This window comes from Dinoponera quadriceps, unplaced genomic scaffold, assembly GCF_001313825.1.
Source record: "Dinoponera quadriceps isolate SergipeBrazil2010 unplaced genomic scaffold, ASM131382v1 scaffold5144, whole genome shotgun sequence".
Lineage (NCBI taxonomy): Eukaryota > Metazoa > Arthropoda > Insecta > Hymenoptera > Formicidae > Dinoponera > Dinoponera quadriceps.
In genome coordinates, this window is record NW_014560308.1 from 926274 (window position 1) to 952457 (window position 26184).

Genomic DNA, 26184 nt, shown 5'->3' on the forward strand with positions numbered 1-26184 from the left:
GATCACGTTGGATTCGCGGAAAATATGAAGCTCGAATAGCCCGAATGGCCGCGACCGATGCGTCATCAAACTCCGGAACTCAATTTATCGAGGAAACAGTAAGCTCGTAAAACAAAGTCCATGCGGGTATCGATGCCATCGAAGATAATCTCGATACCGCTGGGAAATTCCTGCGGGAGACGCAATATACAGCGGGACAACAAAAAAGTCCCCGACGACGAGGCTTTGCGTTACGAGTGACGCGCGCGCACACGGCGCCGCTGTAAATAACGACGCGTTACTAATTTAGATCTCTGTCAGATAAAACCGTCCTGGCGGACATCCGTCACAACGCTCGTCATTCGATTGCGTTTCGATACCGCGCGATCTGCGTTTGATCACGCCTGACATTGAAAATGTATAACGCCAGTGAAATATTCAAGCCCAGCAAAGACCGCGATTATGGTGACTTATCGACGATGGCGAGTTATTACTCGCGCGAGAGAATTATATCGCTTTCGGGGTCATTTCCTGCATGAAGTTGTCTGTCCGGAAGGCTGAAAAAATCCAAGGCAATCGTTGAGCAATAACAAAGATGATTAAGAAACAAGATAATTCAACGTGGCTGTTTATTCAATCAATAATATAAAGGCGAATTCAATCGCAGAATCCTTCGAATTTTCATTCCCGTTTACGTGCCTCTGCCCCGATCGACCGGAATATTTGAGGAAAGACATATGTACAATCATCAATTTTTCGAGTTCTGTCGCTGTTATATTACCTCGTTCATACGTCACGTCCATTCGTCTCTCGCGTTATTGCGAACTCGATGATGCGGGCAAAGAATTTCGTGCATCGGGCAACCCACGTCCCTCGAAATGTTTACGTAAGCTCTTTGGTAAAAGCTTCGTTAATAAAATCGAGAAAGCGACTGATGTAGGTGAATGCAACATACGAGTGGTAATCGCAAAAGTCGTTCTTCACCGGGCTCACGCTGACGATACCACGAAGATACCATATCCCCTCCTTCTCAAAACTCAGACCGCCACCGCTGTCTCCTTCGCAGAGGCTCGAACCTGATAATCGTGCGGTAATTTCCATTTATATCGACAATGTAATACTAAGAAAACGTATATGCGCGCGTTTTTTTTCAAAATTCATGCAATAACGATGAATCTCGCAATCACGTGTTTCGTCGAAGATATTATTTATCCGCTCATTAACTCATTATGCATTAGCTCGTAACTAATCTTCAATGCGCATGCAATCATCTCGCGTTAGTCTTGCTAAAGTTTAAATGTTCCCAGTGTTTGCCTTAGATGATTTCAGATTCATCTAAATGAGGATGTGATGAAAATGATTTTGCTTTTGATTTATTTAGAGATAAAGATCAGATAAGTAGCGCTACTTATCCAGATAATTTTTTACTCGATATTGTTTGCATGAGAGACTTTATAAAAATTTATAATAAATATCACGCAGATCATAAAATTGCGCAACGGTCAAGTAATTCGTCCACGTAATCGCTCTAAATTTCAGGATCTAACAAAAAAGACCAATAATCATTGACTACTCACTCACGGTCGACAGTTTGATACGGGCTTAAAGTGAATCGGTCAATTGAAACAAATGGTCTGTCCTTTTTAGTTGCACCGCTGAATTGGTGCAATAAGTTAGAGTGAGATAAGTCTACTTTGTCTCGCTCTAACTTATTACAGTTCAGTAGTACAGCTAAAAAGAACGAACCAAAGGAGATAAAACGGAAATTTGTTGATTCGTTGAAATCTAATCTCCAATCCCTAATCTGATACGGGCTTAACGCATAGGTCTATATTATTTCATTCATTTTATCGAAGAGTGAGTTCAGAATACGGACCATAACATCATTTCAGATCATTTTTAGGTGAGATAACATATTTTTTTATCTAAGATGAAGATGAACATATTTTATATTTCTTTCATCTAGATACTGGCAAACACCGAATGTGACATAGCAAACATGAGCGAATCTCAGATAATTATTTACGCACATAGGCACTCACCGTTCAAGTGGCCGGCACAGAACTTGTCGGGCGTGAGATATCCGCGGAAATTCGAAGGTACCGTGGACAAGCACTGTTGATATGGCACGAACGGCATGTCAATTTCGTACAGGATCTCGGTGGATTTGCCTTCGATGTTTTTACCCCAGCCGACCACCTGAAATCACGAAGTGAACTCACGATCGTTTTATTCTCTCTTTATATTGGATTTTCACTCTGCTTTCCTTGAATACGCGCCAGGACCTTCACCGTGTACTCCACAAAAATTAGATAACTCGTCCGTTTTTTGTGGAATTGGATATAAATTTAGATGTGATTCGCGCGTGCGCGTACGCACGCGATTATGCGAATCTACGACACAGTGACAGAAAATTATAGTTATTTTCGGCGTCAAACATACATTTTAACCACAGAAATATCCAGAACCAACATTTTTCTAGTACATGTTACTGTAATATTAATGATAGTAACCTTGTATATATGTTGTTACCACTATAAAATATGTTTGCCGCCGAAAATAATTTAATATGATAATAATTTAATATAATAATAATAATTTAATTTAATTCAATAACTATAATTTTGTATCAGTGTATGGACACGCAGCACGATTAACACGGACGCAATGTAACGACACGCGTAAACGCGCACGTGGTCAGAGTTTAATCAGAAGTTAGATCAGAATGATGTCGTTATAATTTAACAACTATTGAGTGCTGAGTGCTCGGCTGCGAGACGTGTCAATTAAACCGCGCAAAGACGTTCGATTGATTCGGCTCTCTGGTTGATTGATACTCGCGTTACCTTGCCGGATTGTCCCAATTGCAGCTGCTTCCACTCGAAATTGTTTGTCCAATCTATGCAGACGGGTTGCACCTGTGCGTTCAGCTTGAAAGACGTCTTCAGCTTCACCAGAGCTATATCTTCGGCGAAATTACCCCTCGCTCCCTGATATCTGCTGCCCGGTCGGATACTTTCTACCATCGACTTTTGGTTATACTGCTCGTCTTTATCCCAAGCGCGATAATACTTGCCGCCGGCCACAGCGTAATTCGACGCGTCGATAAGTTTGTCGGAGGCTTCATCGTAGAAGCAATGAGCCGCTGCGGAAAGGAAGAAAAAGAGTGCAAGGATGAGCGACGAGAAGAAAAGAAATTTACCATACGCGGTAACTCACCTGATACGACGAGGTTGCTGGTGATGAGAGAACCGCCGCATTGCTGCTCGTACGTCATGTCGCTTTTCTTTTTGTAGATACCGACGTGCCAGGGAAACATTCCCATTTTAGCCACGCGTCCATTTATAACCAATGTGTTGCCGTGCGAGATAGATTCGCCGCATTCTAATTGATCAAAACATCATTTGTGTTTCAGTGACCAGACGGCGGGGAATATGCGAGCCATTGCTTATAAATCACGGGCCCGAAAAGTCTCGAGGACATAATCGCGCGCGCGCGTGTGCGCGCGTGTGATTAGTCACGGATAGGAGAGGACGGATCCAAGGACGACTGTGCCGCGAGAAAAAAATACGAACAATGATTATAAGGGACACGACGAGGGATTAAAAATTATTAACACATTACGGGCCTCTAATTTTGTTTTCCAAACTTCCAGTAAAATCGAGCGAAGTTTAGAAATAAAAGGTGAACAGTTTAAAACGGCCTTCATCTGAAGTTCGCTTCAGCGCGCTGAAATGCACAAAAATGAGCACACGATCTGTAATGTGTTAATAAATAACAGTACACCGTCAATTTGTCGAGACCTTTCCGTTCTCGCTTCGTGTCGGAAGCATGGGAAATGACAAATAATATTCACTCGGTACACAATAAAAAAGGTTACGATCCCAACGACCATCGTCTTGACACTTGATCTCCCTGTAAATCGGAAGTGCAGATTCATAAGATGGTTTGCAGGACAGCCTGGCTCGTGTACCAGACACCATACGCTCGCTACAGGACACCGTTTCTCCTCGATAGCTGCAGGAGATGTCTACGCTGATGCTCTTCAGCGCTGAGCAGGTTTCTGCGGAGATAAACATCGCACGAGGTAAACAATAAATTTACCATCCGCCGTCTGAATAAGAAGAGCATCGCTTCTATATAAGAACATTCATTTCACTAATTGCGCGATAATGTCTACTTATTAATCAACTCGTAACGGAAGAAATTGCACAGCCGGTCATTTCCGAAAGTTATAACGATTGTCAAGAGAGACTCACTGATACACGAGGGCATGTTGTGCCACTTCTTATTGACACAAAAGGCTATTTTGCTTCCTTGCAGCGTGTAATTGTTTTCACAGTTATAAGTGAGAATACTGCGTTCCGGGACAGTGTCGCCGGGATACTTATTACAGTACCCATCACACCCCAATTCATAACGTCCGCCTTCTGGCTGTGGAGGTAAGACGCAGCCTTCCTCTTCATTTCTATTCCTGCAATACGAATACGTGCAAAAAAAGTGCCGATTCGAGTCTAGCATTCAACAGGAAATCAAAGAATAAAAAAACCTATCACACGGGAGAAGAATAAAATCCGAGCGAGGCTTAATTATTAGTGAATTTATGTAGAAATAAGTAATCGGGACGTACATTGTCAAGTTGCGTGTGGCAAGGAAATATTTAACTTACATAACACAAGATGCCTCATCGCTGGAATCGCTACAATCAACTTTGTTATCGCAACGAACACTAGACGGTAGGCACTCGTTATTTTCACAGCGGAACTCGTCTTTCCTGTTTAAATATGATAATTAAGAATTCTCGTATGCCTAAACCAGTAAACGAAAAATCATTACTGCGATGTTATTACAACGATATTCGATAACATGTGACGTTTTCAAATATGTCGTATTTAATGTTTTATACAACATCATAAACAAACTTTGACTCTGATTCGGAGATTTCGTTGTATACGCAACTATTTCAATAATAATGGCTCTGGTAGTAGTCTTACTACTTACTGATTGGCCATGGCCACACATAGGTTAAATTCGTCTCGTATGCTTTCACGCTGAAAGTATTATTCTATCTTTATTGTTCATTACAAAAGAAAATGGAATGATGCTTTTAGTACGAAAACGTGCAAGACGAATTCAACCCTAAGAATATGCAGCCATTGATTATTACGATTATCTATTGTATATTATTTGACCTATATTACTTCACCTAAGTCATCACACACACAATTTCTTGAAATAGCGGATACACAGCGAGACTCGAATATGTTAGAACAATACAAAAAATAATATTGTAACAAAAGAAAATTAATATTTTACTAACATTATTTCTGAGTCCAAATTAAAAGCGATTTTAAACTGTGCATTGACTTCGAATAAATGTCGAAGTCATAAAAAAAAATACTTTCCGTAGTTTTTAAAATATTCGAACAACTTTAAGATAAAAATCATATTACGAAATAATATGTTTTAAATGTATATGTAACAGTATTAAAGAACATCCAAAAAATACACGTTGAGTCAACATTTCTAAACGTTAATTTAATGTTCCTTGCTCACTGGAGAACCTCTCTCTTTCATTAGCGCTGATAAGACAGGTTTCCCCGCTGTACGTTATTAAATACAAATTTGTGTTTTGTCAAGGTGTAGCAATCAGGCATACCTGCATTGATCTTGCTGGCGATTATCCGGACCGTAAGGGCCATCATTTTTATTCTTGTCGGGAGAAGTGGATCCTTCATTACTTGTATCTGGATACCTTTCTTCTTCGGACGGCCTTTCTTTGTCTCCTTTGTTCCTCCAGCCCGGAGGAAGGTTATCGTTGTGTCCTGGAGGACCTCTGTTTGATAATCCGGGAGGACCGTGACCACCTGGCGGCCCCCTTCCTGGCGACCCACCTCTTTGTTTATTATGACCCGGTGGTCCGACAAAATCATCGAATCTCTCCTCCGTAGCATAGCCCACCGAGGTGGCATAGGCAGGGGCCACATACACAGATGCCGTATTCACTTTTGCCGCGGAAGGGCCATTATTTTTTGATACGCACGCTGAAAATGTGCAATTTTTTTCCGTGAATGCTATCGATTAATCCGTCAAAGACGATTTATCACCTACATGAATAGAAGGAGACTTTAATGTTCCGTTGATCCAACGGAAAAACTTGAATAACATAATTGAGTGAGAAGTCAAATATTTGAGAAACGTTTAAAATCGAGAAGAGAAGAATTTAATTAATAGTCTGATCATATTCTAATATAATCGTATTCATAAGTTGGAAGGGGGTCCGTGCAGAGAAAGGAACGAGTAGTAAAAAGATTCAAGGTCACGCGGATCCGAGTATGCATTTGCGTGATTCCCTTGAATCTCCTTAACGCGCGATAAAAACGTCACAATCTTTCAAGGAAATCCGTGGCCGCCGGCGATAAATATTCGGTCGTCTCGCGCGATGTAGCTTAAGCATCATGCTTGAGATTTTCGACGTGTCCACTCCTATTGTCCTTTTAAACGCGAATAGGCGAGAACGAGCTTGGTCAATGGTGAGTGACGTTAATTCGATGTATCGAAATATCGCATATTACCGACCATCACACATTATGCAATGGAACGTATTCCGTGACACGTCACTATCGATAATACCGGCCGACCGATGACGCGGCACGGAAACGCGTCGGATCGCACGACGTGGCTTTTGAATCCGCGATTCGAATCGTATCGCCGCGCGAAGTCGTGAACTTTCGCGGTCTACCGGCCATTCTTCGCGCGGAACTCCGCGGAGCACGAGCCTTTCCGTCAGACGTAACAGCAGGAGCGCGGAATGAATAGCGTTATGTAAGCTACTTACGTGACGGCAGTAAAGCCAGCAATGACAGAATTATCGAGGATGCAGTGCACGCGTTCATAACTGCGGACACTTTCGCACGGAAATCGCCACTCACTCAGCCGGCGAGAAACTGACCGCCGGTCCCGCACCGAGGCTCAATCGACACCTTTGGTTTGGAAGGTCAACCGGAATATCTCATGATGAAGCGCCACGGATTATCTCACTAATGTGATGAGGATTGGTGCCGGGGGAAGGACTTGGGGAAACAACATTGTTGGATTGATAGCAGTCGCGCTCGTAGACAGATCCACGTAAACCGACGACGTCGAAATATACGGCATAAAAGTGTTACGAGCGCTTCTGTCATTGAGAAACGTTCCGTGATCGACGAATAATCTCACGGACGAAATTTCGACATAGCAGTACAAACGAAGTTAGTACTTAGCTAAGCTTAAGTTTTTGTTTAACAAGGAATTAAGTTTTTTTTTCTTTTTTCTACAACTTTACGTCAATCTGATCTTCCGAAGGCCGATATCGGAAGGCGATTCAGTATACTTGGGTTTTATTCTTCTTCGTATGCGCGGAAGAACTCCATTAATGCTGTTTTATGCTTTAAGCACAGTAACATTGAAAGTTTCCAATTAAATATGATATTTTCGAATATTTGTGTAGTATAATTGCTGCCCTAAAGCATCGTTGCCGGTTTATCAAATGATCAACGGTCATGATGCACGAATATTCGCACATAACGCTCCTGAAATTGGAAATTTCCGATGACATTATGCCTAAGAGATAGAACAGCATGGAAATAGAATCTTCTTCTACATATGTAGCTCATCATATTGCAAGCATGTGCTTCGGTTACCACCGAAAGTTAGCAACTTTCGCGTATCGTATGACCAAGCGATAAGAGCAAGTCGATAAATTCAGGCAACTCGGCTAAAGCAATAATCGCGAAAATGAACGTTTTACTTCAGAAACACGGGGCTAAACACACATTCAAAGTCCCGGAAGGATTACGCGAACTATGTACCGACATCGCACGCGAGGTTCGCTCTATGAAATTGTTATTTGGCTTTCCTTTTAGCACCGTCACGTCAAAGGACGATTAAATTATTATCTGATCCTGAAAGGTTCTACGCTCGCAGCCGAGGAATATTTATTGCTTCATCGCTGATTATATAGAAACACTGTTGATCACACGAGAAAATGCAAAAGGTATCGCATCGTTTTCAGCGATTTCAGTGTTCCAAGAATTACAACCATCTGCAAATTAGAATGTTAGGTCAATATATTTACAATATACTTATACATACAATACACACACACACATACCTAGTTGTAATATCTCCTTACTAGTCTTACAAATTATTACGTAAATTCAAAAATTGGGGAATGGCATAGTAAAAAATGTTGTGTAAATAACGGTCCACTGAAATTGATGTGTTACCACCAACATGGGGATTCGTTAAAAAGTACAACGATACATGTTAAATTAACATATTCACTTTGTCAACATATTACTTCTTAACACACTCGCTTTGTTAAAGTAAAAAAAGCTGGACCGTTATTTACACCAAATTTTTTACTATGTGCGCACGCGTATCGCTCGTCTAGTGCGACAATACGCGTGACAATCATAAAAGAAAAACCTAGACTCTCGCGCATCATAAATCATGCATTGCGTGTAATCGCGTGTAATTGCCTTCCAGTCGCGGTGAAAGTCGTAAACAATATTTTACTGGGCAGCCAGGCCATCGTGGGTATACTTTATCGCAGCGGTTTGAGTTTGGAGCAGATCGCCCGCGCCGCACCCAAGATTCAGGTACGGTGTGGCCGCGCTATCGCGTGCTAGATATCTCGGGATCCCCGACACACAGCGAAATAATATCTCGGGCATTCCTTTTTGCACGCCTCGCAGAAGGCATTCGGCTCTTACTTGGACGCGGTAGACACGCGAGCGGCCCAGGTGTGTGACGGTAATTATACGGTGAAATTACGCTGAAAAAGAATTCGGCGACGCGCAGCTATGTAAAAAGCACGACGGACAAACTGCAAATTCCTCCCCTTCTTTCGACCGCAGAGGCAACATGCGAGGAGCAGTCCAGGGTGTCCTTGCAAGGCATTCTGCGAGCGACCGGAGCTTCGGTGGAACAGGCGGAGCGGGCCGCCAAGATAATACAGGTGCGCCGTCGTTACGTACGCAAAGCCCGACGGGTCTCTCTCTAATCGATCTTTAGCGGCTCTTTAAGCCGTTCTCATTGTCGTCGATCAGACCGCTTTCCGCGAGCATTATGAGAGAATGTTACTGAATGAGTCCCAAGGCGTGATTCAGTGGCAACGAGCAGCAGCGAGGACCCTCGAGATCCTCAGGAAGGCCGGAGCCTCGCAGGCGGAGGCTTCGAACGCGGCCGTTTCAATACAGGTGTATAATATCGCTCGTGACTGAGCATTTATTAACATTATATTAACTATATTAATTTATTAATTAATTTATTAATATTTACTAATTATTTATTTATTCATTTAGTTTCTTCTTATGTATTAATCACTACGTGTCCTGTACAGGCTGCTTACCGTGGATATTATACGAGGAGAAATCTAAAAATAAAAATGAGTAAGATCGCTATCGATTGATTGGTTTTTCCCCGCGTTTCTTGGCGCTATATAGAAGAAAAGGTCATTCTCTCGGCTGTTTGCAATGACAGAGGCGCAAGAGGAGAAGGAAAGCGAAGTAGGCACGATAGAGCCTACGGAAACCATTCAATCCGTGGCCTGGTTAGATATGATGTACGAGGAATCAAGATGGACGTTGAAGAAAGCCAACGAAGCCGCTATTGTTATACAGGTGAATAAGTTGCTGGCTTAATTGAAACGGCAAAGATAGATAGAGATAGAGAGAGAGAGAAAGAGAGATATGTCGCGTCGATGTTCACGAATATCTTATTCTATTGTAAGCGAGCTTACAGAAGATATCGCGAGAGGAAAAATATATATGTGCGAAATATATCTATGCCACGGCTGGAATCGACGAAGCCGATGGTAGTGGAAGCCATTCTCAAAAATCTGTACCAGAGAGTCCTCGACGGAGTCGTATCTCGCGCGAACATTCCCGCGGAATTTGGTAGTCGAGAGGACTTGGCCGAAACCAGCGAAGAATTTCAACGCGCTTTTAGGAATCGATTGACGCGCGCTTACATAACGGGAGAAAACGGTGACTCCCTTATCGCGCTTACGAGATAATATTCATTTCGAAAACGACATTCACGGAACGATTAGAGTTACAATTTTGACCGTAGAACATCACACTTCCTGCGAGTAACGGTTTCACCACAATAGGTGCACCGCACCCAATTACTTTCAACTATCAAAATGTCTTCGGAAAGTGGATATTTTTCAACATATTTTTTTTTTACTTAAATGACGGAATGCCAGAAACATGCCATTGTAATTACAATTGACGTTTCAAGAAAAGTTAATTTATGAAAAAGCCCGAATAGAAATTTCCTGAATCACAAAAGACTATTTGCTTCAAAAAATTACTGTCTTTTTACAAAGCTGTATTGTATAATAAAAATAGTAATTTCATCAAGGATAAAGGGTGTCACTTTTTAGAAAAAAGAAGAAACAATAATATGTCGCGAGAAGATTGATTTCAAAGATTGATTTCCTAAGATTGATCTCAATGGCATCCCCTACATCTGCTAAACGACAGGTGGGTCTGCGCAATATGGGGAATCAACAAAAGTTTTTCCCGTATCAATTCCAATCCTCTACTTTTCACTATATAGAAACGGCGGGCATTTCAATAACAGCGTAGCACCCAAGTGTGATGTTTTATGGTTAAACACGCCGTTAATTAATCCCGCGGCCATTAATCTCGCAGATAGAACATTCAATGGCAATGCGATCAAAATGACGAGTAGATAACTATAAAAATTCACTTTTCGATCATCTTGTCATCATCCTGACGTCATTGTCATTGTACGTTCTTGGGCTGTGGCGATTTCCCTGGATTACGCATGTCTGCATGTGCGAACAGAACACGACGGTCAGGAGTTCGTCCGGCTGGAAAAGCCCGACGAATCGTTTCCGGAACTGGCGGACGACACCGTGGCGGCGAGAGATCGGAATGAAGGTCGAGAAATCGAAGTAGCGGCGGAACGTGACGGAGAAACAGATGCGGGTCTGGCGTAGAGGGGCAGCCGAAGACTGGGGGCGAATCCTTTTCCCGAGTGCGCCGGATGAGCCAATTAACATGGAAGCTGCGGCGGGACGGGAAAAGAAGCGACACGGCAATGAGCGCTCGGTGCACAAAGGGGGTAGTTGGGGGCAAAAAGCGCCGCCTCCGGAGGCCGAATGCAAGAGACACCGCGGCACTTTAATACCACATGCTTACGTTCGATAATTCCGTTAACGTGAATGCGCTTTCGCAGCGAGCGCTGAAAATTCCCCCGGAACGGCACGCGCGCGACTGCAACGGGCTAAACTATTTTGCCCGTGTAACGTTAATTTCATTCGGCCGATGCCGAACCGCGCCAGGGCGGCTCGTCCAAATTTGATTTGCATAATTTTTATTCCCGACAGTTAGCGCTCTAATATCTCGTCACATTATTTCGCGTTAATACGCCCCCGGTGGCCAGTGTTCCTCCGTTGGAAAAAATCTTCAGCGCTCGGTATCGCGCGTTGAATCGCCCGCACGTCTTCCCCGCGCTTTATTATAAAGGAGTAGCCGCGATTCGTGATAAACTCTGGTTGATTTTCAATTCGTTTCTTTCTCCCTTTCTCCCGAATATTTATATATCGCTGAAAATGACTAAAAAAGAGAAAATAAGTAAAAAAATCCATAAAGGTGTTTACGAAACGAGGGGCCGAAGTCAGAAGGTGCTTCTGCAAGGCACTCGCGTTGAGCAACATCGAGCGGCAGCCAGGTCGCTCAAAGGGGACTTCAGTAGCTCGTATTCAATCTCTGACGGTACGTGTCTACGTGCACGATTACATGTATCCGCGATCGCGGTCCCGCAACTCTCGCAATGTGCTCGGCAAACGTGTTTCACGCTCGACTCCTCGTGTGAATCCGCGCTCTCAGGTAGCGCCGGCTGATCGATGATTTCCGAAGTCAACGATTTGTTACACTCGTCCTTGCCCGTCCTGCCGGCCGATCCTGCCGCCTGATCCTCGCACCTTCCATCGCCGCACCTCCTACCGGCTTTATATTTTTCAGCGAGGATGCACATGGAGTCCTTGTGATTGATAACGGCCACGTCGTCGTCGTCTTCGTCGTCGTCCTCGCCCTCGTTCTCACGCTCTTCGTCCTCGCGTGCAGCGGATATTATATCGGAGTTCTTCGAGTGGCAATGCCGCTCGTACAATCGACTACTCTCGCCTCGCATTGAATCGCGCCAGCTTTTGTGCCGAGTTCGTCCGTCGCAGATGCGCCCGTGCGTCTCGCATCTGCAATACGAGTGACACGACGAGCGTGAATTAAACAAGAATCGCGGCACCGACGCTGTAGTTTTTGCCCCCCCCCCCTCTCGGCAACGTGTCTTTTCTGTCGCATCTCTTTTTTCGAAAACGACGATACTTCCGTAAAATAATCTCCCCGAGAATTCGTGAAACCGTGACGATATATGTTTGTTTACATTTCAGACCTGTAGCAATAGTTATTTGAAACTTGTCTTATGGAAGATTCTCAGGTAAGAATTTACCGAGTCACTTCAGCGACTTTCAACCTTATGCGTTATATCTAAAGCTGAAAATCGCGCAAGTCTTCATCCAGGGCATGGTGTAGCACATGACGGCAACCGTACCCGTAACGAAATGTCATATTAACCCTTTCGTGTCCACGAACGAGCCGCGTTGCTGACAGCAGCAATGCCGATGAAAGCACTCGCGTCGATGATGACGATGCTGACGACATCCGTCGCAGCAACGGTTGCACGATGATTCTAATAGATCCAACGTGGGCTCCTCGCGCAGATGAGAATCCCCGCACCGGCATTGCCAGGTCGAGTTCACGGTCCTTCGATGAGACGTCAAAGTGCCCAGCTTCGTCCACATGTCTTCGACGCTCGAACTGTGACTCCGAGCTCTGTCGCCGGTGACGACATTCTGCGCCACGCCGTCGTCAAGATCGATGGACGTCCCGTGACAGCCCGCCGACGCAAAGTCCTTGCCCTTGTCTCCCGATGAGTCGCCGCACGCGACTCTGTCGTTCACCTCGCGGGATGCATTGCGCAGCAGGCTGCCAGCAACCAAGCTCGAACACGCTCTTGACGAGCAACGCGCTTCACGATGATGGTAGAACGTTGAACTGCGCGCGGAGCGCGATATCCACTCCAACGTTTTAGCAGCCTCCTCGTCGTTCGTCGTTCTCGACGCTACGTCGCACCTGCGTTCGTTCGAACAGGGATAAGTTCGCCGGAGAAACGGTTCATCGTCAGTCTCGCGTTTCCTCCACTCGTATTTCTAAAGTTGAGAGTGCATCTGACTATGTTTCCTGATTTTTTTCTTTTTTAAAGGACGACACGCAGAACGCCTTTGTACCGGTACGCGAAAGTAACGACACTGCGCGACCGGTTGCTACTCCCTCGGAGTATATTTTGAAATACAATTATTTCACAGTGCGTATACACTGGGAGGGAAAATATCTAAAAAAAATAGAAAAATATTTACTCACAATGGGTACTATACAATATTTACTTGAATCTCTAAATTCTTTTATTTCGATACAATAAACGATTGCCTTTGTGCAAAGCTGGACTTAAGAAAATTGTCGATTTTCTTATTTGAAAACAATTTTTTCTCAGTGCAAAAGCATGTATATTGGTATATATATATATAATAATATATATAAAATATGTTACTAATATATCACATCGAATAAATATTTTTTTTTATTTTTCAGATATTTCCCCTCCCGGTATATAAATATTGCCAGCAACAAGTACAATCGCCGTCGGTTTATTTGTCCAGCTAACCGGAGGAAACCCACGTGTACACAGTCGGCTCTGTAAATAAACAAGTAAGCACCGCGACGCGAGTAGGTCGCGCGGGCTGCAAGGCGGCGCACCTGTCCCGTTCGGCAGGCTTTGCAAATTCATTTTTATCCGCGCCCGACGTCGCGGGCACCTCCTCGCGTTCTCTGCACGGCACGGTATCGATTGCATCTCCGCCGCTGCACTCGTCCCGCAGCGCTGAAACCTCCTCGCCGTTTCTTCCGTTCCGGCAGCAACTGCAGCTGATCGAATTCCCGCCGGCGTACGGATTGTCGTAATCGTGGCCTCGCGCACTCGTAGGACAAACGTGATCGGATCTTGAGCCGCACGCGCGTTTCACGAGGAGCGAGGAGCTCGATCTAGCTTGATTAATGGGCCCTTCGCGGCTCGTCGCGGTTTCCGCCTGGAAAGGCGCATCCCGTCAGAAGCGCATTGATAAATCGCCCTCGATATCAGTTGACGTCGCGATGCGAAATCACGCGAGGATCTGTTCCACGATCCAAGTGGAAGTGATTATGAGAAAGGAGCTCAAAATTGATCTAGCTTCTCGGCTCGAGGGACCTCGTTACTTCGTGTCCTTTATCGCGCGCGCGATCTCGCTTCCTTACTCGTCCACAGTTATGCAAGGACCCAACCCACAAAATTATGATTGAGATTTTATTACCAACGAGCAGTTTGTACGGCTATATCTATATCAAATAAAAAAAAGTCCCAGCCTTGTGAGTGCCTGAAACTCATTAAAAAACAGTTTTTATTTTCTACTAGTTGCGTCGTTTATTTTATTAACTGCGTCTTCTTTACCCAATTTTTTTCGCGATTAAGCTTGTTGTCACTGAATAACTCTTAAATAGGAAAAAATGGGGAATGGATGTTTCACTTCTTGAATGATTGTGAAGAACCTCAGTTATTTATACTTCTTGAATCATGTATCGAAAATCTTCATCTGCATATTTATCGTAATATACTCCGTGTGAGTTGAATCTTCCATGCATAACTCTGGCCACTAATAAAAAAAAAAAGGATGGATGGAAACAAGTAACCTTGGCGCATCCAGACGCACATTCGACCGCGCTCTCGAGACCGAAGTCCTTTGGAAATTTACGACGGGCACGCCGAAACGCAATCGCCGCTGCGACAAGCTGATGAGACGACGACGGACAAAGCGACATTACGGAAAAGCGGTTATGGTCGCCGTGAACATCCCTCTGATGTGGTAACCGATTCAGGAGATAGCCCCGATTACACGATAATCGATCTCGGAAATTCGAATAGTCAGGATACACCTCTCGTCATCTGTTCGACAGAGCGCGAGATATTTCTCAATTCGTTAATTGATTCACGCGATGCGATCGGCCGCGTTATTTTCATTTCAAGATAAAATGATATCCGAACGAGATCCGACACGTCGCCGAGTTCCTTGACGCGAGCGTCGTGAAGCGCGCGGCTTTGAGCCCGGCGAAGATTAATAGCAGCGTTCTAACGGGCGGCCAGATCTTTCGCGTCCGGAGGAAGAATCCGAGTGACGGCCATATAGCGCGCCGGTCTATCCGGCAAATTAAACTTCCCCCGAAGTATCGGCAACGCGGTTGCGGAACTTGACGAGAGCCGAGTTTTCTGACGTAACGGCTAGCCGGATCCGGATAACGAGGGAGTCCTGCGGGCCGGCGGCGGCTTTATCGAATTTGTATCGAGCGGAATTCTGCCTCCTCCCGCGCCACCCCCTCTCGTCCACCTGCAACCCGGACGCCTTGGTGAGGATTTGATCGCCGCCGCTGCTCTCCTGCCCCTCCCACCGCCGACCCGGCGGCGTTTAACGGGGCTAATTGCGACGATTGCTCGCTGCAAATGGAAACGGTGCGGTTTTACCGCTGTTTGCCAGTTCGCATCGACCCGAGAAACGGCCAGTGTGTATGTGAAACGCGCAAGAGTGATGAGAGACGCAACGGTCGTCGATATAAACTACTCTACGTGTATTGGCAATAACGATTTATTGGCTGTTGCATAAAAAAATCGCATACATATATATGTTTATACGTGTTGTTATGTATGGTTGTTATGTACCTATCTATGAATAAAGATGTTGCACAATTTTCTGCGCGCCGAGGAGATAAAGACCGATTATTATTATTCGTGTATATATAAAACAAGTGGTCTTCATATGCGCAACGATGAAACCAAAAATAATAAACGCTGTCGCCTTTCTCGCTAGATGCAATCTATCTATACAGTTATTACGCCCGTCGTCATGCGTATGAGGACGAACTCTGCGATCGATAAGTAACTTGTCAACGAGACGTTGTTTTCATCATGCAATACGATCACGTGTCTCACATATTCCACGTGACGCGTCTCTCACGATAGAGAATTCAAGAATTGTACAATATAAATAATTCTCAACATTTACACATTTTTACATACGTAGTAACGTCATCGAAACAGATTATTAAATAATGTATATCTCTCATTATATATATATATATATTTTTACACACATATATATAATATCGTATAGATTATTTAATCGCCATGTTTCTTAAATGTAAATTATCCGTTACAACTATGATGAGGAACGATCGAGTGTAAATAACGTGAGGCAGTAAACGCGAAACATATCCAACCTCGCATTAATATCAGATCCCCCCTCATAGCTTACATATCGCTAATATATCGTTACGCCATTCGCGTTGAAATGACATCATACACTCGGTAAGTCGCATCAGTCATCGTCCAGGTACTAGAGCGGGAAACACCGGCTGCGGCTAGACTTTCAATTCATCCACGGTGGACAGGATGTCGGCGGCTGATATGTCTGAGAGATTGGCACCTGATAATGCTGCACCGGTTGAGGGGGATGCTGCGGCCGCTGTTGGTGATGCGGCGGAGGTGGTGGCGGTGGATTACAGATTGACTGCATTAACGGATGCGCGTTGTAAGGCGGCGGTTTCGACGTGTACGGCGGCATTTGATTGTACTCGACGTTTAACGGCTGTTCTAACACGGCGTTCTGAGTGGGAGACCGGTTACCGTCAGCGGGGCCTAAAGACAGCATCGGGTTCTTCAAGTAGTACCGTCACTCTAATCGCGCATACAGAAAGATTACGGTAATATTGGACCTATATCATTTACTGTCATACGCGACAGCGGGGTGACTAGTGTAATCGGGAAGGATCGGATTAAACGGGGAACATAATTCGCACGCGTTTAAAGTTCCATGCACCAAGTGAAAATTGCACGGTTGACGCGCGACAATGAATCAAACACCTACCTCTTGGCCTAATCTGAGGGGGTGGCATATTAATAGGAGGTAATCCGGGACCGACTGCGGGATGTTCTCCCTCTCTCGGAATTGGCGGTGGTCTACCCCAAGGAACCCTCACATGATGACTTTGCCAAGGTGCCTGTGGCGACGGCGGAGGCGGCAAGGGAGGACCATTTCCAGGATGAACATTGCTGGATTCTCCAATTGCAGTCTGCTCATTTCCTATTTGTAAAATACGATGTATACTGCAGTCGTATGAAAGAAGTGGGGAATTTTTTGTCATGTATATTATCCTACACATGTGTCTCTCTCTCTCTCTCTCTCTCTCTCTCTCTCTCTCTCTCTCTCTCTCTCTCTTTCTTTCCAACATACCTGAAGCTAATCCTGCAGGCTTTTGCTCCAAGTTCCGTTTCTCACCTAAACGATTAAGACGAATGATATGAAGAGAAGGAAACGATACATCCTTATGTAACTATATAGACGTAACGTAACGTTGGAATTTAACATGGCAAATTATGCGATGAAATATTGTAATATAATGATAAACTTAAAAGGAGAACTGGTCGTTCAACAAAACGTAATTAATCTCGATGTCAAACGCAAGCACAAAATAGAAAAGCAAAAAATCTCTCCCGAATTTAGATGCAATTCTAATTGCAAAACAGTTCGTACATATCCGTATTATAAGAGAAAACCGCTCTCCCAGTCTTCATCTTCCGCTTGAGAGGATACTGTAGCGACAAAGGGAGAAATTTAGTTCTCTAGATTCGAGTTTAATCTTACAAGACTAAATTAGATATTAGGACAATATTTCACGCTATTAACCATTGTCAAACTAGCAGAGCGATTTTTCGGTAATCGCTATTACAGTCTGGAAGCAAGCAACGCATTTTTCAACATTCTTGCGTAATATTAGGTTACCAATTATCAGTCCCACTAAGAATCTGAAGCCATACAGTTATTTGCTCTCTATCTGTAAAGTAGAAACTTATTGATTAAAACTGCAACTTTCTAAAAGTCCTTTCGTTACACAATTGCTCACACAGTTTCCATTACACTATTGTTCAGGCCACTGCAACAGCAAAGACAAAAAATATCACTTTACTCTGGTGATGTTATATAATACACAGATATTAGTATTTTCTATAAATTCCGCATATCACTAGTATTATACTATTTGTATAACGGTAAACACATGTATCCGTTCAACACGCAACAGTCATCTCTGTCCTTCCTGGATGGTATGATCGGGCGGAGACGAGGTTTAACCTAAAGGATACGCAAGTCCAAGATATATTGAACTTAAAATGGTAATATTAAAAATATGTATGTAACATATCTTAAAAAAGAATCCTAATAACAGTAAGCATGTTTAATACTGGACAAACAAACACTGAAGTGGGAAATCACAGGTTACACTTGCATCTGAAAAATGCACATTTATATTTAATAAAAAAGACACTATATAAAAAAAGAGAGAGAGCATTGAAATTAATATACTTTCGAGACTGACGCCTTCGCGACTGTATAACACGTGCAGTGCAGTTTTTATCTGGGGAGGGTCTATAAAATAATAATAATAAATAAATTTTTAAAGATAACTGTCAAAGCATTTTCTATGCGGTGAGATTGCAATAATCCTTGTTACTTTCCCGGATGTCCGTCTCTGCAGGTATCCTCAACAAATGCATAAAAAAGCGGTTTGCTAAGATGTAAATTAAAAAGTCAAGGAAAATTTGTATTATAATTACCAAAAAAGATTATTTACAATAATAATATACTACAGTCTAAGAGTATTAAGAAAACAATGCTAGATACCTATCTGAAATTTATTTCACTCTCCAAAATTATTCTCTTTGAGGCTTGCGTTCGCATGAGCATTGCGGTATATCGTAAAACAGAAAATATGTTTGAATATTATGCCAACAGCAAAATTGTATTCAAGAAGGAAGCCCGAGGTTTAGATTAAACGGTTACAGTGTCAAAAGTCCCTCGAGAATACAATCTTTTTGCTGGTGTATCTCACATTTTTTTTGCAACATTCTACATCGCGTTTTGGATTTCCAAAAGGTATCCAGCACCTTTTCCGTACTAAATACTCTTAGTTACAGACCTGGATGTGGAGGTGGCATAAGCATCTTGTTTCGATCTCCATGTGGTAGGCCCGCTGGTGTGGGTGATGGACCATGTAAGACTTGCTGTTGTCGATCACCTTCTCTGCTTAAACAATGCAGGTGCGAATTATTAATTCCAAATTAAAGATTTTATCTGAGAAACATTTCACAAGCACTAAGACAAAAATCACCTGATGCGCACCCTTGGATACTTCTCTGAAATATGGAAAATATCTGGTTTTACCAGATCACACAGTTAATGACGTCGAGACGTACGTTAGTAAGTGTTCCTTACAAGCGCAATTGTAATGCTGTAGAGCGTTACAATGTACGTTCCAAGAATCTGTATAAATTATTTTAGCTGACGTTCCGCAAAAGTAGCAACTATGTCGCGACACGCCTCTTTTGGTTTATCACTTATGCTAAGAGAACATAAAATTAGTGATTCTGGCAAAAGAAGTTGGAACTTGGAGATTCCAATGATACGGAATCGTGGATAACATGAGGAAAATGCAAGTTTATTATTATCTTTGCATTATATTTACAAAGATAATAACATCGCTTTATATTAAAAAAAAAAAAATATCTCTAAACAGCCATACACACAATTCACAGAAAGAAATGCTTTGCAAAAGAGCCAGATGTGTGAATACACCTATGATTAAAAGATTGTCGAACGTTTATGAACAACACGGAAGCTCGCACAGTCTTAACTTTCCATCGAATTAAACTATTTTCAAAGCCTGAAAATAATTTATCGATATGGATATATCTGGATCTTGCAGCCAATGATTCTTGTCCATAGTTAATGACTCTCTTATAAGATTTCTCAGGAATAGTAATAATATACATCTGTGAATATAAAACATCTATTATGTTCGATGAAATATTCAAAAACATTCTTTTGGTTTCTCCGCTTTTATGATAAAACGATATTACCATAAAAACAGAGGTTTCTCCACTTTTATGGAATAATAATTAGTACAATTGCCTTGTTAGATAACGCAAAAGCAGGTTTCTGTAAGAAGACGGTTGGAACACATTGGCTTACATTTTCTTCATGTAACTTTACTCGAAGAAACTCAATCGTTTGTTTTTCTTTTTTCTTCTATAAATTTGCATTTGTTATGAGTGAAGCATAAGCGATTTGAAGCAGTTGTTTCTTTATCGACAGTTCTCTCTTCCGTACCGAGAAGATTTTAATCCACGATTAAAATCATCGTGCGCGTTACGCTTATAGTAGCCTATAATTCTGGAAATTGTCAGTAGCTTTTTTTAGTAGACACCTAGTTAGAACTTTGCACTTGATACACCTGCTTTGTTCGAGCAAGCACACAAGTTTCCCTCACTCACAATCTACCAAGGTATAGCTCCTCTAAACGCATGACGGCTATCGCTAAAGTTACGTTAATTTTATATGTTACAGCGCGTCTATGAATTAAAATAACGGTGTTTCCTTCGACTTACCCTGTGCCGTGACGTTGCGCGGGCAGCGGTGCGCATTGGTACGGTGGTGGTGGTGGTTCCTACGACACGCGTTCCAAGAAAGACTCAAATAAGTACCGTAATGTTCCGCCGCACTGTTTTCGGCTCGGCGAGCGACACTTTACCTGACCTCCCTCAACGTCTGAGAACCTTCTCTTTACTCCGTGCGACTTCTGCTGCTCCGGAGAATCGGGCTTCTGCTCGAACGCTTGCTGATGCGGCGGCTGCATCGTATAATGCACCTGCGTCGGCACGTGACCGTTCTGATACTGTATGTGCTGAGGATGATACTGTATCTGGGCCTGAACTTGCGGCGGAGGCACGTTATGAAGAGGCATGTTCTGCGGTGGCATCTGCATCTGTAAACAGGAAACAAATGTATCGCATCTTCGCGAGACGATACTCCGATAACGTCGCGCGCAATACCTGCAATTGCCCTTGCGGTTGCGGCATCTGCTGCGGTTGCGGCTGCGCCTGGTAAAGCCACGGTGCATTCTGCGGGGGCGGTGGTTGCGTCGGCGGCGGCACGCTGGTAAGGATGTTCATAGAATTCGGCATCTGGCCGATCGACGGGGGCGGCACGATCTGCGGAGGTGGTACCGGTTGCGGCAACGGTCCCTGCTCCACCGGGCCCTCCTGCTGATGCTGAATCTCACCGCCGGGTGGAAGCGGCGGTTGCGGGTGATGCTGCGGGGACTGGGCGTTCGGGACCAGGAAGGTTTGCGCGGACGGCGGGGGTACTTGCAAGTGGAACGGCGGAGCGTGGCCCTCGAATTGCGGCGGTATTATATGCTGTGCGACTGCTTGAGACTGCTCGTGATTCTGCTGCAGCTGAGGCGGGACGATATGCTCGCCCGGTTGCAGCACGAACTGCGTCTGCGACTGCGACGCGGGCGCCGGCACCTGCTGATACTGTATCTGATAGGTTTGCGGGGGCACGGGAGGGGGCGGCTGATTCGGCGGGAAGTTCGGCGGCGGGAAGTGAAGATGCAACAGAGGCGGCGGCGGCTGTTGCGTTATATTAAGCGGCGCTGCGGGAGGAGGGGGTTGTTGCAAATTGACATTGACAGTCTCGATGATGCCTTGCGTCGGTGTGGCCGGCCTCTGGACGTTCGGCTGGGTGTAAACGTACGACACCGCCCCGCCGCTCGCCGGCGCACTGCTGCTCGTTATGAAGCTCTGCTGAGCAGGATTCTGCGGCGGCGGCTGGCTCATGACGTACATCTGCGCCACGGGCTGCGGCGAGGACTGCGAGCCCGGTTGAATCCCCTGAATCTGCAACGGCTGGCCGGGATGTATCTGATACTGAACCTGACTCACCGTCGACGGAGGGCCAATTAACTGTACTTGCCCGACCGGCGGTGGCGGCATGAAAGTCTGTATCTCCTTTAATTGAAATGTTCATTAATACGCTACGTCATTAATTTTCTCTAAACGACTTTGGGCAGTGACAAAATGACCGATTCGAGTTTAATTACACACACCTGAGCTTGCGGGGGTGGGACTAATGGTCCAGTGTGAGGCGGTATGTATACTCCTGGAGGTGGAACTGATACACCAGGGCCTGGGGTACCAGCTACAGTAGCGGTAAGAATCGTCGCGGGTAATGTTACAACGCTACTTTGCGGATGCTGTAGAATTTCTGTCAAAGAAATTTTACTTGACAAAAGTATAGCGTATTTCTAACAGAGCTTCATTACAACGTATAATTCGTATATACTATACCTTGATGCTGTATTGTGACCACATTAGGCTGGGTTAAGGTACCAATGTTCATAGTTTGAAACTGGGCTGTGAATTGGAAAAAAAAATGATCGTAATCATTTATACGAATAAGTAGTGTGTGTTATTTTTAGTAAATTAGTGAATTACGTACTTGGTTGTATTTGTGATTGTTCTATAACTTGTTGAGGTTGCACCGGTGGTGGCTGTTGCTGAATATAAGTTTGTAGTTCAGATTGTATTGTTTGTATTAAGTTAATAGCCAATTGTTTCGCATTTTGTAATGCCTCTGGCTTTGGATGCCTAGGCAGAAACAATGTTTTATCAATCTATGTGGCTTGTTTGTTTAATTATTGATTAACTTGAAAACTTAGGCATTCTTACTCTATATACAAGTGAAGTGGCTCTGGAGATTCTCCTCCCAAAACTGGGTCGACAAATTGTGATGTACTACCTCTTAAAGTTACATTTGCTCCGGTTTCGCTTCTAATGTACATTAAATTTGCATCACCGGCGCCCAATATACGTCCACGTAAATCGAAGCCTTGCGGCGCATTTTCGATACCAACACAAATTTTCTCCTATGAATTGATAGATATGTATATATACTGAATACTACTGCAAAAAAAAGAATCTGTCGTAATTGCAAATAAGATATGGGACAAAATATTACCACAGTTGTAACTCCGGAATGTAAACTCATAAGAGGTGGTGGAGCATTGGTAAACCTGCTTGGTCTATTTAAAGAACTTTGGTGTTCTGTCTTGATGATTTCATTGATTTTCTGTATCGCCACTTTGAAACAGAAGATTTATTAAAAACATATCTTAACATTAAAATTAAAAGAAAAAAAATGTTATATAATACATACAATCAACATTGTGCTTTGTATGTCCCTGTATATACAGGTATAGTGGTCTTTCATTTGGGCAACGAAGCTTTTCTTGTTCAGTCATAAAACGACCACGTGTTGATACAGTTGCTCCTATAAATTGCCATAACACAGGATATTGATAAATGTATACATGTGTACACGTGATAAAATAATAGCCAGTAATACATATCGAAATGAAATGTAAGTATACCTGAAAATGAATTAATTTCATCCTGTATATAGCCTTTGGTGAGTAAGGTTCTAGCACTAGGTGGAGTTTCATTAATTTCAAACTCCCATGTATATGTTTCTCCATTTTTAAATGCTGTATTTGATGCTGCTATCTAATTGTGGGAGATATCATGTTAATATAAAAAAAAAACAAAAATCTATAAGTGTATTTAAAAGTGAACCCATATATGAATATTTAAGACTTCTGGACACTCACTATGGCTGTCCTTTGATGACATCTGAAGCAAGGAAAATCATGCCAATTTATGTAACGATATATGTGGAAATAAAAGAATATATGCACAAAATAACACTCGTGATTGATTCAGCACAAATAAAAATTATAAAAATGTCTAGACGTTTTCCTTTAACCTGAATAATTAATAAATAGCCATAAATTAGTATAACATGCAACTTATATTTTTAACCTATCTTTTCTCATCATTTCTGTTAATTTTACTATTTATTTATATAATTTTAGCTATTTATTAATTATTCGGGTTAAAGAAAAGCACTCAGGCACTTTTATAAGTACTGAATCGACCATGAATGTTATTTTGCATGTATATTCTTTTATTTTCACATATATCATCATATAAATTGGCAAGATTGTCCTTGTTTCTGATATCATCAAAGAAAGATAGTCATCGTAAGCATCCAGTAGTTTTAAAAGATATCTTATTTGGTCTGTTTTTTTTAGCTGAATCAGCTGCACTAATTTAAGAAATTTATATATATATTGAAACATATGAAACTTATATACAAAATTCTCAAGCTTCAGTATAGATCAATTTCTCGAACTAATGATACCAGTTCAGCTAAAAAGTATAGACCAATTGTCTCAAAGATGTCTTTAAAACATTTTAAGATGTCTTAATTCTCTCTCTTTCTCTCTGGGAAAACAATTCTAACTTGCAGATACATAACATGAACGTACCTTATTGTTGGAGTCAGAGCCTCTTATTTTTCCCTTAGCCATAGAGATGAAATATATGTTACTGGGACCAATATGACAATCCTCATGACTACAACATTCTCCCCAGCTTTAAAATCATATTAGAAATATGAGAATAATAGAAGCATGAAAGATTCTGCTAAAACGTGTCACACATTTTTATTACATATAAAGGATCATATATTATTGGAATAACAGGTTATACCTCAGTGTAGGAATTCACCATTCACATAAATCTTGTAAAAAACCCACAGTTACTTGTTATTTTAATATTTAAGTCACATTAGAGTGCACAGCAACCACATACTTTTCACTATAAATAGCTATAAACGTCGCTTATAAAACAAGGAAAAATATGTGAAATCCTGCGAATCGTTCATTCAGCGAATCGTGACTAATGCTACTGCTCGACACCACCACTGTTCTATGCCAACCAATAGCAACTGCTGTACGTGACAGCGACACCTACAAATGTATCGTCGACGAGTTGCACAAAATATCAATAATCGTTTTCAAATTTAGATTTAGATCTATTCTACTCTATATTCGACCTGTTGAAAAATAAAAGCTTCTCTGTCCCGTCGTTGAGAATCTTAATACTTCAGAATAAAATAACGTCTACCTTGCTATTGAGTTATACCCCGACCTCGATTTTACAGTATTGTGGCGGCTCGTAGCGGAGCTTGTGGAATTAAAAATTAATAAGGGGTCTAACCGTAACAGGTCGTTTGGCCGAAATCTCAAAAATTCCAATTTGTTGACACAAGAATTATTATCATACATTTACTTTCACGTATACACTTTCATGCATTTGTTGAAGTAAACAATCGTTAAATAAAATTAAAAAATATCGTGAAAATTATTATTAGCGAAACGGATCGTTGGTAGTGCCGAATGAAATATCGTGCGTATCGAGATATTTCGAGTTTCTCAATCACTGCTATATTCAAACAGTTCCGGGCGACTCGCGACGCGGCAGTTACGTTACTCGAAAACCGCTCCTGATTTTCCGCGAATTATACTCGCTAAAAGTAAGTCTCGCGCACGGATCCTCGCTGGGAATCAAGTTTCGCGCGTTTGTCATGACAAAATTTGGTCAGGTCAATCATCATCATAAGTGATTATCTCGCGAGACGATCCATCGGGATTGTTAACGAAACATCGCGCGTCCGTTACATTATGGCGGTTCAAAGCGCAAGCCGTTACCTGTTACGTTCTGAACCCGTCGAGAGTGAGTATTGTGCGCGAATTATGGTCGTTATACCGAAAATATATATGTGTTGTGCGCGAATCATGGCCATTCTACCGAAAATATTATGTGTTGTGTGGTGAAATATTGTGCATTTGGATAAATAATCGCTGAAGAAAACACGGAACGAATCATCGAGAGCGCCGAATGAAGGATTGCAATCGTCGTGCGACTTGAAGTTTAACGCAGCCTTCGATCCACCAAAAAAGTCAGTAACGATAAAGCTGATTCCTCTGAAATATTGTAGTTGTCGCATCAATTATTTATATTTCGACTGTTTGTACACACACACACACACACACATACATTTTTTGAAAAGTGCATCTTCATATAATACGATGAAAGATATTATGACGTTGGTATTATAGAAAAAAGAAGGTATCATGGAATAAATTCTTTATTCAGTTATTCAACATTACATGTACATTTTCCAAATTCATAATTAAATGTAATCACGAAAAAAAAATAATCATATGCGCGCCGTTTTGAGAGAAATGGTTC

The 26184-nt window shown here is 42.7% G+C and overlaps 4 protein-coding genes across 7 annotated transcripts; 1 reads left to right on the forward strand and 3 right to left on the reverse strand.

Annotated features, from left to right (window-relative positions):
• Positions 1–578: 578 nt before the first annotated feature.
• On the reverse strand, positions 579–6900 carry LOC106750716 (limulus clotting factor C-like). The gene is made up of 9 exons (XM_014631238.1): positions 6818–6900; positions 5639–6023; positions 4649–4753; positions 4239–4453; positions 3836–4042; positions 3199–3363; positions 2826–3124; positions 2022–2178; positions 579–1055 (listed from the first exon to the last, which is right to left on the reverse strand). Exons 1-9 carry the CDS (start codon positions 6873–6875, stop codon positions 862–864), a joined length of 1785 nt encoding a protein of 594 aa, XP_014486724.1. The 5' UTR covers positions 6876–6900; the 3' UTR covers positions 579–861.
• Positions 6901–8005: 1105 nt separating this feature from the next.
• On the forward strand, positions 8006–11631 carry LOC106750693. The gene is made up of 8 exons (XM_014631192.1): positions 8006–8081; positions 8509–8621; positions 8718–8775; positions 8880–8980; positions 9072–9221; positions 9365–9413; positions 9505–9644; positions 10839–11631. The coding sequence occupies exons 1-8, from the start codon at positions 8006–8008 to the stop codon at positions 10950–10952; spliced, it is 801 nt and encodes a 266-aa protein (XP_014486678.1). The 3' UTR covers positions 10953–11631.
• Positions 11632–11654: 23 nt separating this feature from the next.
• Positions 11655–15680, reverse strand: LOC106750717. The gene is made up of 3 exons (XM_014631239.1): positions 14835–15680; positions 13869–14197; positions 11655–12250 (listed from the first exon to the last, which is right to left on the reverse strand). Exons 1-3 carry the CDS (start codon positions 14961–14963, stop codon positions 11674–11676), a joined length of 1035 nt encoding a protein of 344 aa, XP_014486725.1. The 5' UTR covers positions 14964–15680; the 3' UTR covers positions 11655–11673.
• Positions 15681–15765: 85 nt separating this feature from the next.
• On the reverse strand, positions 15766–25072 carry LOC106750715 (extensin-like). 4 transcript variants are annotated; one of them, XM_014631235.1, is made up of 17 exons: positions 25057–25072; positions 24640–24899; positions 24417–24522; positions 23460–23592; positions 23246–23359; positions 23048–23169; positions 22759–22955; positions 22529–22677; positions 22378–22443; positions 22137–22294; positions 21079–22038; positions 20778–21011; positions 20635–20693; positions 19167–19270; positions 17426–17470; positions 17060–17275; positions 15766–16830 (listed from the first exon to the last, which is right to left on the reverse strand). In XM_014631235.1, exons 3-17 carry the CDS (start codon positions 24456–24458, stop codon positions 16562–16564), a joined length of 2868 nt encoding a protein of 955 aa, XP_014486721.1. In that variant the 5' UTR covers positions 24459–24522; positions 24640–24899; positions 25057–25072; the 3' UTR covers positions 15766–16561. The 4 variants fall into 4 exon arrangements, with proteins under 4 accessions (XP_014486721.1, XP_014486720.1, XP_014486722.1 ...); XM_014631234.1 differs by lacking the exon at positions 25057–25072 and adding an exon at positions 24986–25039; XM_014631237.1 differs by lacking the exon at positions 25057–25072 and adding an exon at positions 24986–25042 and having other exon boundaries at positions 16738–16869.
• Between the last annotated feature and the right edge of the window lie 1112 nt (positions 25073–26184).